This window comes from Neomonachus schauinslandi, chromosome 3 (assembly GCF_002201575.2).
Source record: "Neomonachus schauinslandi chromosome 3, ASM220157v2, whole genome shotgun sequence".
NCBI classification, from domain to species: Eukaryota; Metazoa; Chordata; class Mammalia; order Carnivora; family Phocidae; genus Neomonachus; species Neomonachus schauinslandi.
In genome coordinates, this window is record NC_058405.1 from 60850724 (window position 1) to 60864788 (window position 14065).

Genomic DNA, 14065 nt, shown 5'->3' on the forward strand with positions numbered 1-14065 from the left:
CATCCATCCAACTTCCTTTCTTCAAATTACTCATGTACCTGTAATCTTGCCCTAAAGTGTTCTCCTTTCCCAAGTCCATATTAAATTTCTTTGCCCCTACTAGACACTAATCAATAGGAGCTGTATTTGCTTATGATCTGAGAGGGAACTTACATCAAATATTAAAAAAGAATGGAATGCCAAAACCTTATGTTCCAGAATCTTTTCAGAAGACATTAGTTAAACTATTGCTAACTCCAAAGGCTCAGGTTTGTTTCTGCTCTGGATAGTAATAAATTATCTGTCTGAAGATGATACTGTAGCAGGTATTTTAATTGGCCTTGATGCTTTCTTTGCCTGATGAGCTTCAGAATCTCCATTTTAAATGCTAGAACCTCATCACACAGAGTTTTCTAAAGCTTTGCTCAAAATCTTATTAAGCAATCACATACACACACACACACACACACACACAGAGGAATTTGGTCCATAAAATCAGTCTTGGCTTGTGCTTTAGATGTAACCAGACAAACTAAATGGCAGTTACTTATCAAATAAAGCACAGGAGAAAGGATCTATTCTAGAGTGTTTAAAACCCACCAGCGCTGTACTCATTACCTAAACATGCAAAGAGATAAGCAAAGCAATAGTCACGTTTGCGTACAGCACCCCCAACAATGCTTGGTGCACAATAGATAGTCAATAAATATTGTTGACTTGGTTGAATGACTCAACCAGAAATTTTCCCTGGTGACACAGGCATAATCTGACACTGTAGGGAAAAGAGGAAGACTAGAGTGAAAGGATCAGAGGTCAAGGAAAGAGGAAGGGGTAAAGAACTTGAGTGAGCTCTATCTTTAATAATGTGCAAAATCCAATCACAGTGTCTTCTCATGACTCCAGAGCTAGGCTAGAGAATTTCTGTTGTTGATGATGATACTATTCATCCTTTGATCATTCTAGTTCAATACTTTGGGGCCATTCTTGACCTTTTCTTCCACACCACTATATTCAGTTAATCATTGTGACTCACTGATTGTTCCTTTATAGTTCTTAATCTCTCTGCCTTTATGTCCTGGAAGTACATCTCAAAATGCCATTAATCCTATGTCCTCAAATAGGACTGAGCTTGACCCACCCACATCATGCAGCTCCCCCACTGATAAAGACTTCCAAGACCCATAAGCTCTCTTGACAAGCTATAACAAGCAATCTAGTTTAGAAAGAACACTTTTTCGTACTTTTTTATAATGCAGTTAAAGTCTATGTAGATTTGTTCAAACCAGCAGAAATACAGGCTCATGGATCTAACTTGTTAAATAATTATCGAGCAGTTAGCATGTGCCAAGTGTGAAGCTTGAATTCATGTCTCTTACTGATAAAACACATCAGCCTTATCTCCCATAAAGTTCTGTTCCTCTAACACAGGGCTCACCATGCAATGACCCAATCCTTGTTTTTGTAAATAAAATTTTAATGAAACAGCCACTCCCATTTATTTACAGATCATCTATGGCTGCTTTCTTGCTACAATGGCAGAATTAGCAGTTGCAACAGACGCCATATGGCCTGCAATTGCTAAAATATTTAATATCTTGCCCTTTACCGATAAAGTTTGCCAACTACAGTATTGCTTTCCAATGCCCTTCTTTAAACATCATCAAGAGACTAGTCCTTCTGTGCCTAAGTGGGCTGTTGACTTAATTATGGAGGCATGGTGACTTAATCTAACAAATAGTTTCATCATTCCTAAAATGAGGTAGCTACCACCCACCTCACATCTTACTTACGGAAATAAAATTCTTTAACATATAGCAAAGCATCAACAGAGAGCTTGCCAGAAAATAAGTCATCAGAAAATGTTGTCTCCCTTCTTACAATTAATAAAAGGTTACCAAGCAGTTTTGTACTATTGATAGAAGCCCAAACCACAGGGAACATTTGGCCTTTTCTTTCCATTTGGTTCCAATGCCCAGAATTATTTTACTCAAGTTCTTCCCCATTTAAAAGTGACTCGTCTCTTCCTTCATGGCATCAAATCCTTTCCTGCTGCCTGAAAAAAACTTGTTCAGTAGCATCTCGAGGCCCAATTGAGCCCAGGTTATAGTTTTTCTCCCCAGACATCCCTTGACACTACATGTTATAAAGCTTTTAAGAGTAATTCCAGTTTCACTTACACAAAAGTTACCAGCTGGAGATATACTTCTTGAGCAACCAGAAGGATCAGCAGACTTTGATACAAACTCATGCTTCCTAATCCAAGAAACACTTCTTTTGCATAAAGTTAAAACTTCAAAGAAACTATCTTATTCTGGACTTTTATAAATGAATAATTAGTTTCCAATCTCTGCTCAGTGAGAACTACAAGCTCCGAGTTACTACAACTTAAATGAGCAAACCACACATAGTTGTTTGGTTACATACTGAAGTTAATTTATGCCACACCAGATGACTGATCAGACCTACAATAGATCATCAAGATGGTGAGATAAGTCATCCCCAACTTCAGTCCCCCTCCTAAGAAGACCAACTAGCCACTGTCCATAGACAAGTCACCACTGTGGAAATCCCAGCACCCAGATGTGAAGCTGAAGCACCCCTCTGAACCACAGAGACTGAGAAGGACCATATTAGAATGGTAAGAGGAGCAGCTACACTTGGACTGCATCACCCCTCCTCCAGGCTGACATAGCACTGCACCAAGAGTACCCTCTCAGGCCTACTATAATTTCTTCAGTGAGAAAAGAAAATCAAGGTGGACGTCCAACTCTTCCAGGGTCGCAGGACACTTCTGGAAGACCCATTCAGGTCTTGCCTCCTGGGGACAACTTAGGAATCAGATAGAGATGGAGAAGTGGGAGGCAAGGCTTACATTAACCAGCACTCAAACCTTGGCAGACCAAGTTCCTGCCTGTAGCAGTACCCAAGCAAAGACTCCAACCAGCAGGAATGCCCCTCTGCAAGGCAAGGCTGGTGGCCCCATCTAGCCAGAGAGCTTGGTTGGCAGTTCTGCCCAATTTGGGTCCATAGTCAGTGGACCATACTACCACTCTACCTTTCAGGAAGGCAAATTCACAGCCCTACCCAACTGCTAGGCATAGTCTCAAGTCCCATCCATTGAGGAAGACTGACAAGAGAACCCAGCTAGCTGAGAAGCCCATCCTACAGCTCTGCTTGGGCAGAGAGCCTGGCCAGCTGCCCTGCCCAACTGTTGAGCATATCCCCTATCTCCACATAACCAATGAGTCTGAAGAATGACCTTGGGCAGCCTTGTAGCCCAGCCCACAGTGCTACCAAGTCACAGAGCCCAGCCTGTAGCCCCACCCAACTTCAGGGCACAGCTGGCAGCCCCACCTGAACATGGAGCCCAATCAGCAGCACCATCCAGTTGGGAAGCACAGCATAAGACTACCTGACCAGGAGAGATTGTAGAATCCCTCTCATAGTTACCCAATCATGGTGTCCAACCAGTGGCACCACCCTGTAAGGAAACACAGCCTACAACCCTCATCAACCAAGAATTGATTGCAGACTTAGGGGCTCAACCTGACAGTGAAAAGGCTGAGTCACTAGCTCTGACATAGCCAGAAGCTCCACCTGAACAGCGAGCCCACCCGAGAAGCCCTGCTTGAATACAGAACCCAACCAGCAGTCCCATCCAGCCACAGAACCCAGGCAGCAGCACCCCACTGCAAACTCAGAGAAAATAGAGAGGCTGGCCCACACAGAGATGATGATAGTAAGCCCAACCTGCCCACAAATTCTACCAGCTGACTGGTAAAGATGTTTCCTTACCAAAGCAAAACTGTAAAGCCTGGAAAAGGAGACCGCTTACTGAAATACACAGATACCAATACAAAGAAGCAAGGACCATGAAAAATTAGAAAAATATACCATCCAAAGAAATGAATAAAGCTCCAATAGCTACCCTAAAAATATGGAGATGTATGAACTGCCTGACAAAGAATTCAGAACAATCCTCTTAAAGAAGTTCAGCAGACTACAAGAGCACAGAGACAACTAAACAATATTAGAAAAACAATGCATGAACAAAATAAAAAGTTCAAGAAAGAAATAGAAACCATCAAAATAAAACAAAACCAAGAAACCCAAACAAACAGAGATCCTAAAGCTAAAGAATAAAATGACTGCACTGAAGAATTCAATAGAGAGCTTTAACAAGACTCAGCCAAACAGAGGAAACAATCAACTAGAAGATAAATCATTTCAAATTATCTAGTCAGAGGAACAAAAAGAAAAAAAAAAAAGAATGAAAGAGTGAAGAAAGCCTGTGGGAAATTGGGGACTCCACAAAACAAAAAATATACTCATTATGGGAATCCCAAAAGATTAAAGAAAAAAAAGGGAAAGTCTACTTAAAGCAATAATGGCCAAAAACATTCCAAAAATGGGGAGAGAAATGGGCTCCCAGATTCATGAGGCCCAAGGAATCCCAATAGGTTGAACCCAAAAAGGGCTACACCAAGACACATTATAATTAAATTGTCAAAAGTTAAAGACAAAGAAAGAATTTTAAAAGCAGCAAGAGAGAAGAAACAAGCAACCTACAAGGGAACCCACATAAGATGATCAATGGATTTCTCAACAGAAACTACAGGCCAGGACAGAGTGGAACGACATATACAAAATTTTGAAAGAAAAAAACTGCCAATCAAGAATACTATACCTGGCAAAGTTGTCCTTCACAAGTGAAGCAGAGATAAAACTTTTCCAAACCAACAAAAGCTAAGGGAATTTATTACCACTAGACCTGCCTTACAAGATATGCTAAAGGACATTCTTCAAGCTGAAATAAGGATGCTAATTAACACTGAAAAAATGTATGAATATGTAAAAATCTCTAGTAATTGTAAATAGTAATGGTAAATATATAGTCAAAATCAGATTCTCTAATATTGTAATAGTGGTACATAATTACAACTAATCAACAAATTCAGTAAAGTTGTAGGATAAAAAATGAACATACAAATATGAGTTGTGTTTCTTTACACTAACAACAAACTATCTGAAAAAGAAATAAAGAAAACAACTCCACTTACAATTGCATCAGAAACAATAAAATACTTAGGAATAAATTTAACCAAGTGACATGAAATATCTCTACATTGAAAACTACAACACACTGATGAAAGAAATCGAAAAAGACACACATAAATGGGAAAACATCCTCTGTTTATGGATTGGAAGAATTAATATTGTTAAAGGGTCTATACTACTGAAATCAATCCTCAGATTCAATGCACTCCCTATCAAAATTCCAATGGCATTCTCCACAGAAATAGGAAAAAACAACTCTAAAATTTGTATGGAACCACAAAAGACCCCAAATAGCCAAAACAATCCTGAGAAAGAACAAAGCTGGAGGCATCACACTTCCTGAGTTCAAACTCTATTACAAAGCTATAGTAATCAAAACAGTATTGGGGCGCCTGGGTGGCTCAGTCGTTAAGCGTCTGCCTTCGGCTCAGGTCATCATCCCAGGGTCCTGGGATCGAGCCCCGCATCGGGCTCCCTGCTCGGCGGGAAACCTGTTTCTCCCTCTCCCACTCCCCCTGCTTGTGTTCCCTCTCTCGCTGTGTCTCTCTCTGTCAAATAAATAAATAAAATCTTAAAAAAAAAAAAAAAAAAAACAGTATGGTACTGGCATAAAAACAGACATGTAGGCAAATGGGATAGAATCAAGACCCCAGAACTAAATCCATGCATATACAGTCAACTAATATTTGACAAAGAAGCCAATAATACTCCATGGGGAAAAGATAGTCTTTTCAATGAATGGTGTTGGGGAAACTGGATGGTCACATGCAAAAGAATGAAACTGGACCCATATCTTACAACACTCACAAAAATTAACTCAAAATGGATTAAAGACTTAAAATGTCTGAAGCCATAAAACTCTTAGAAGAAACTTTGGAGAAAAGTTCCTTGAAATTGGTCTTGGCAATCATTTTTTGGATCTGACACCAAAAGTATTAGCAACAAAAGCCAAAGTAAACAAGTGGGACTACATCAAACTAAAAGTGTCTTCATAGCAAAAGAAATAACAAAATGAAAAGGAAACCTACAGAATGAGAGAAAATATTTGTAAACAACATATCTAAGGGATTAATATCCAAAATATATAAGGAACTCATACAACCTAATTGCAGATAATAATAACAATCTGATTTTTAAATGGACAGAGGATCTGAATAAACGTTTTTCCAAATAAGATATGCAAATAACCAACAGGTACATGAAAAGGTGCTGATCATCACTAATCATCAGAGAAAAGCAAATCAAAAGCACAGCGAGATATCACGTCATACCTGTTAGAATGGCTATTATCAAAAAGACAAGAGATAACAAATGTTGGCAAGGATGTGGAGAAAAGGAACTTTGTACACTGTTCACGGGAATTTAAATCAGTCCAACCATTATGGAAAGCCCTATGGAGGTTTCTTAAAAAATAAAAGTAGAACTACCACATTATCCAACAATTCTACTTCTGAGTATGTGCCCAAAGGAAATTAAATCACTATCAAAGAAATAACTGGGCCCCCATGGTGATCGCAGCATTATGTACAATAGCCTAAGATATGAAAAAAAACTAAGTGTCCATCAGCAGATGAATAGATAGAGAAGCTGTGGTATGTATATTTTGATGGAATATTTAGCTATGAAAAAGAAGGAAATCCTGCTCTTTGCAACAACATAGAAAAACCTTGAGGGCATTATGCTAAGTGAAATAAATCAGAGAGAAAGACACTGTATGATCTCACTTCATGTGGAATCTAAAAAAATCAAACTCACAGAAACACAGAGTAGACTGATAGTTGCCAGGAGCAGGGAGGGGGCGGAGTTGGGGGGTTGGGTGAAGGTGGTCAAAGGTACAAACTTCCAATTATAAGTTCTAGGGATGTAATGTACAGCATGGGGACTATAATTAACAATGCTGTATTATATATATGAAAGTTGCAAAGACAATAGATCTTACAATACACACAAAAATTGTAACTATGTGAGGTGATGGAGGTGTTAACTAATCTTATTGTGGTGATCATTTTGCAATATATACATATATCAAATCATCACATTATACACCTTAAACTTACACAATGTTATATCAATTATATCTCAAAAAGCTGGGGTGGCAGGGAGAAGTGGGCTTGAGGAGAAGAATAGAGAAAGCAACTGACCACAGCCTGGCTTCAGAGGCCATTTCAAATTCTTTTTAGCACTCTCTCTATATATCCGGGGCTGGGTGCTATGTGACACACTCCATCTGTTACAACTAAGTGATAAGAAGATGAGAAAGATAAACTAGAAGCAGATTCTGGCAATAACTGTTTTAAAGCCACTAAATTTGCCAATAGTAAGTAATAATAATTGGAAAGACAAATGACACAGCAAATAATGTTTATCCTGCATTTTGAGAAGCTGAGGATTAGATGTTGGGACATTGATTTACATTTTGCAAATCTTGTGTTTACACACTGTCATTATGAAGACTCTTAAACCTTTTGAGAGTATGATCTACCACACACAAAAAATGATGGTCTCCACTAACAAAGGGGAAAGAGGCACTGAAACAATCATTTGGATAAAACTTGCCAAAGACCCATTCTGTGTTGTACCCCTATGATTCTAGAGATACCAACCAACATTTCCTTACAAGTGAAATCAGATTAAAGAGCATTAAGGCAGCTCTTTCTAAGGGGAAATGAAACAAATGTACAATGTGAGGAGTGTCTATTATTCATTCATCCAACATTTACTGAACGCAATTATGTACCAAGCATTATTATGCTAGTTAGGCAAAGTAAAAAATATTTGAAATTAATAAAACAGCTTCTGCCTTCTAGGAGCTAACAATCTAAAAAGAAAGGTTGACACGAATACTTGTAGATATTATGGAAGAGTGGAGAGTATGCCAGGAAGGAGGGTAAGAAGAATCTTAACACTTTGCTTTGGATATTGAAATGTAAGATAGGAGCAAATGGATTTATGATGGGCTACAGTTTTCCAGAATGCTAATCTGGTAAATCTAGAGACAGGAGATGTTGCAGGTCTTTCCATGGTTAAACATTACATATTATAGTCCTACTGTAGAGATTCACTACAAACATTAGCATATAAGCAGCTCTAAGAAGTCCACTACTAAAAACAAAAACACAAAACTATTCAACCTGCATTTCCCATTTTAATTAATCATGGATCCCTTTTTATAACATAGCACCTATAAACAATCTTGGGATTGTTGTTGTATGACCCTCAATGGCACTAAGTAGCTGCCAGCACAGCAGAAAATGAACCCAAAGCAGAAGAATCCCTTTGTGCTTGGATTCTTCTACCTCGCTTTCATTAGTTGCATAACATTTCAATAGCCGGTTGACAAAAGTAAGCAAATAGATCTGTAATACAAGATCAAGCAAGATGAGAAACACAAACCTACAATGACTCCTGAATTCTTATTTTGATCACAAATGTTGGTCTTCTGAAATGTTTAACTCTCCCCAGAGATAAGATTTAAGAGAGGTGTGGATGCTGGGGCAAGACAGGCCGTGGGTCTTGGCTCAATGGCCGTGCATGTAACTGTCAATTACTGGACCACTCCTGTAGTGTGATGGAGAAAAGCTATTTAAATGAAACTCCTCAAGAAATTGTAATAGCCAAGCCTATCTAACTGAAGACTCATTCGTACCATTTGGTCTTATTTTTCACATTGTGTCAAAGTGCCTGGACTCTAACACAACCACATTTCCTGTATCTTAGCTGGTAGAGTTTCATAGTGAACCTCTGCTGACTTCACGGACACTGATTTGAAATGTTCAGATACCACACCACAGTAATGAGGTCACAGATAAGTAAAACCTCATGACCATCAGAGAACAATTATTTATCCACAAAATTCTAATTTGAGCATTGCATCTCATTGTTTGCTCAATGAGCTAGTGAAACTATGAATTAGAGAGAAGTTTCTTTTCTAAAAGATCCTACAGAAAAAGACCAACTACTAAAATCAGATCCTTCACTGGTTTTAGGATAAATGATACCAGATGAAAGTTTCCCTTGATTTTTCCCTTCCTATGGCCCTTGTCTGGTCCCCTTCAATGACGCTGGAAAATAACTGTTTCTTACAACAAATATAGCCAACTCACAATTTCCTGTGTACCTTATTGCTGCATATCCTATACTTGGCTGGTTTTATTCTCTCACGACATTCATTTGCATCTCCTTGTATGTGCATGAAAAATGCAAAACAATTTAATTAGTCTAAGATGAAACAAAGAAGCTCTCTCAAAATACATGTATATTGAAATGATTATTTTGAGACTCATGTCACAGATCCCTTTCCAGTGGCATGCTAGAGTAGACTAAAATACAAGGTGGTGTTTTTTTGTGGCGGGGTGGGGTGGAAATGGGTGCTGCACTGTCAGAAAACCTGCAAATGCCCAATTTCTATTTCTTATCAAAGTGTGTGACCTCAGATCACTTAACAGCTCATTCTCAAATGAAAGGGTAGGTATAACTAGCTAAACTTTCTGCTAGTTCTAAAGATTCTTTTTTTTTTTTTAAATAGTTCTAAAGATTCTTATTTTCCTTTGTTATTAGGTCACGTACCACGTCACCGTGGAGAGTAGTTCAAAAATGATTAATGGTTAAATTACAAAAAGCTATCAATTCCTCTAACTTAATCATTCATATTCCCGTTTGCTAAGCTTCTTTGCAACTGTTAGCACACAACTATTATAGTTCTAACCTCTTACCATCTTTGCAGACTTGCCCCCAGGGGGGCAAATTAATTGCATGACTGAATGCAGTCATGCAGTATTAGACACATTTTTAGTACATTGAGTTATGCCTTTTAAGGTCCACAGTACAAACCTGTAACTGTCATTTAAAAGTGGCTCTTAAAATGCAGTCCAAGAAAGAATTCAAGGGACATCATCCCAGAAGCTGGCTGAAAAATGCAGATTCTTGGACTCCAGAATCCATTTTGACATGTACACTGGCAATTCTTACACCACCAAAGTTTAAAAACTACTGGCTGAAGGAAAGATTTCGATATTAACTAGAAATTATTTTTGAAAACTACTGAAAAAACAGGGCACAACTCTATTAATTTGGGGGGAATTATTTATTAAATTCACCAAATCTGAGGTTTTAAAAGTTACATAAAATATTGCAGCTTAAGAATTTTCCAAATCTCTCCCTAGCTATCGTAAGCAGCATGAGACTGTAATTAAGTGCATTCTTTAAAAATACACTTAAATCCTTAAGCTAAATGCATTAAAAATGGAAATAAGCAATTCACATTTTTATTTCCTGGGATTAGGCCAAGATGGATTTTATGTTTCTGAAGCAATCCACAAAGCCAAGATTGAGGTTTCAGAGGAAGGCACCAAGGCATCTGCAGCCGCAGGTATGTTCATAAAGGGGTCAGCAGCACTCAGTCACACTGCTTGCCCTTATCTGCCTTTGTCAGATTTATCCAGTTCAATCTTCACATTTCTAAACCTTCCCACTAAAAAACCCCAAGTCCAGATGTGGTATAGCATTTTTTAAAAAAGAAATGTTAACAGAGAGCAAAGTTTGAAAACTGATGGGAGAAGAGAAATCCATTTTGAAAAGGATTTGTCCCACCATCCCCATAAACAAGGAATGGAGTCCTTCTGAAAATTACCTTTAGTAAGGAATTTATTCCATGAAGTATTTTGAAAATGGGACACAAGTTTGGCTAAATGACATCTTCTTAATTTTCCCATTTGTACCCCCATCATAACACTAAACAATGAAATATCATTAGGATGCTTTTATTTCTTCAAAAATCAGGGGATATAACTGACTTCATAACCAGTTTTAATAGTGACTTTCCTCAAATGAATAGAAAATGGAATGGGATTCTTCTATTCTCTCTCCTGCAGCTCTGTTGTTACTGAAAAGGTCTCGGATTCCTTTTTTTAAAGCAGATCGACCATTCTTCTTTTTGCTGAGAGAACCCGACACAGGTAGGACAGTATTTTTTTGATAGAATTCAGATAAATATGTACCAGCATCTCTCTAGCAACAAGTGTCCACTGTGGCCTAGAACAAGCATTCCTTCTAGCTAGTTTCTATGGCTTCAGAAGCTTCCCAGTTTCTTGTCGCCTATCCTGAGAAAGGGGAGTATTCCATAACTACAAAGGAAACTAATATCCTCCATGTAGTTTTTGACTTCTCCTTCAGCTCATTTTTAGTTGATGTGGATTTTTAAAAATTCAGGCTTCTACTTCTGGGGAGACTTAGAAAGATCATGAAAGTAAAATAAATGATACATCTTGATTTTCCCCCAGTTGTTGCCTTGCTTTCTCATCACTGCAGGACAAAAGATAGTTCCTTCAGGGCACCAGCATATCCAAGTAGTCTTCTGACTCAGCAACCCCCGTATTCTAGTGAATGCACCTGGATTTCTAGTTTTTCTCTTGATCTTTCTCACGCTTGCTGAAATGCCACAAAAATCAAGTGTTTGCCCTAGTACTTCTAAGACCCACTATACAATCTCATCAGAATCCAAAGATGGCATGGTACAGGCAAAGCCTGAGCACATCAGAAGGACAAGCAGAGGTCCTTTCAGCTTCAACAATGAACAAAGTACTCAAATTATTCCTCTCAATGTTCCCCCTCCCCCCGACAATTATTTATCAGCCTGGGAAGGAAAAGAGATTCTCAGTAAAGAGTTGTTGGCAAGTCGAAACAATGTGTTAAAAAGAAATAGGATGGAACAAGACTAACAAAATCAAGCAAAAGTGGATCTACTTTAACTAAACATCAGGCATTGTTTTTATTTATGGAGAGAAAAAAAGTCAAAAGTTAGAATAATGAGAATTACGCATAGGTTTTACACAAATTGTTAAGGAAATACTGTCAACATCATTTTATCTGAGAATCATTTGCATACTGCTGTAACTTGTGCTAGAAATCAAAGGAACACTTTTGTGACAAAAAGGATGAAGATAATCATTCACTAGGAAATAATCTATTTTGGGATTATTTGGGGAGAAAAAGTCCATCAACAGAATATATCCTCCTAGGATTTCACCATGATCATTCCAACCCCATGTTTATTAGATGAAATTGTCACTTATCACTCAGAACAGGCAACAGAGAGCCCTCTCTTGGAAAGGATACATGTCAAAAAAATGAAAGATGAAAAAAACGACAGGTTCTACTTCCTCAAGAAACAGAGACAGGACTATAAACGTGAACAGAAAGGTCACTGTCAAAAGCTTATAGCCAATAAAAGATGATGACAGTTAAAAGAGAACGATTTCTCTTTTGGAATTCAACTGCATAAAAATGACGTAAAACCTTTGAACTAGTAAAGGACACACCACTATTTCAATGATCGGAGTTTTCACAACTGCCTCAATAAACAATGAAAATAAAAGGCTAATCCAAAACCAGTTCCATAATCCGCCACACATCTAAATCTAGTCCTTTTGAGTTTACTCTTTCTGGCAGGTATTTGCCCACATGATTCAAGGTGGCTACTCTTCTGGTGAGAGAGTTGTATCAAAGAGATAGAAATCAGTCTCAGCCTTCATTACACCAAATTGACAAATCTTACTGTTTAGGGCAAATAATGAATCCATTGACAAATGGGACACATATGGGAACATTAAGAAAAACGATCTTAATCTCAAGATTACACTGTTGGAGAATATCAATTGTCCAGCCTAAAGCCACCCAGTGATCTAAAGGACCTAAGAGGCATGATATTCCCTTGAAATATACTCCCTCCCTCCCCTTTGCTTATAAGAATTCTATAGAATTTTACTAATTTAACTAATATGCCCAGTTTCTTAAAATGTAAAAAAACCTGCAAGATGGGATATTAAGCTTGAGTTTCGATTGGTTTCAAACCTTGTGACTAGGTTTTGGATGAGGCAGACCATAGAGTATGATGGCAGAGAGATTAAGAAAGAGGAGACTGAACAAACTGTTTCTCTTCCCAACTCCTTCTAGGGTTCATCCCAAAAAATGTAATAAAGGTGAAGGGTTTAAAGGATCATTACCTCATCAGCAATCTGTAAAAGGGAAATAAGAACTTCCTGATAAGGAAAGCTGCTAAACATTGGAAAAGACTGAATCCCTTTCCTAAATATTCTTGTTAAGTATGAACTTTTATCTGAATGACTTGTAATCCCTTCTATTAATCACAGAATCAAAATATACATAAAGACAATTTAAGACCAGACAGTATATTCTGGATTTTGTGTAGCTCTTGAATTTAGCAGTAACTGCAGGTAATTACCTTAACAATTCCATCTATTAAATGATATCCTGCTTTAAAGGTATTTGTGGAGGTAAAAAAGGTTTAAAGAATTGCATATGAAAATACTATGTAACGTTACATTAAATGCCTCTTTTTCTCAACAGGATTTGTCTTCAGCATTGGGAGAGTTTCAAATCCCCTAGACTAAATTAAGAGATCTCGAGCATGTTCTCCACTTTCATCTATGCTTTTCTTCATAAAAAGTTACAATTGCATTCTGCTATACCCTTGAAATTTTAAAAAGCCTCTGCTAAAGTGTAAAAAGATAAGGGTATGTGATTTTCAAATATTATGAAACTAAAAGTCCATCAATTTTACTATAATTTTATAAATTTATTTTGCCCTCTCTTAATCTAAATGTATTTTAACCTTCCTTTCTACCCAAAAGCACTACAAGGCACAGCAGTGATCTATGAAAGGTGAGTGAGTGAGTCTGGTCATAGGGTCATGTCCTCAGTGAAGACACGTGAGGTCATGTTGGACTGAGAGTGGACAGTGAACAGTGTTGGGTTTTTCCTTATCCTGGGTAATTCAGGGGGAATGCACAATGAGCAAAGTCATCTTAAATGTTTGCTTTCCATTTAGCCTCTAAACAAAATGGAGTTTATATGTGTAAGAATAGCAGAGGAGAACAAAGAGATCCCCTTTGAACCCCCAATTTGTTGTGGGACTTTTGTAAGCATGGCGTCAAGCTGCTAAAGACTAGACATTTCAGAGTATGTGATGCCCCCCCAAACTTACAACTCCCTAACTAACAGCTTCAACTTA

The 14065-nt window shown here is 37.9% G+C and overlaps 1 protein-coding gene across 1 annotated transcript in view; it reads left to right on the top strand.

Annotated features, from left to right (window-relative positions):
* Positions 1-13445, top strand: part of SERPINE3 (serpin family E member 3) — a 30347-nt gene extending 16902 nt beyond the window's left edge. Inside the window, exons 6-8 of the mRNA XM_021678202.2 lie at positions 10319-10405; positions 10908-10991; positions 13402-13445. Coding sequence (XP_021533877.1) covers positions 10319-10405; positions 10908-10991; positions 13402-13445 — 215 coding nt within the window. The remainder of the gene's footprint in view (positions 1-10318; positions 10406-10907; positions 10992-13401) is intronic.
* Positions 13446-14065: the final 620 nt, after the last annotated feature.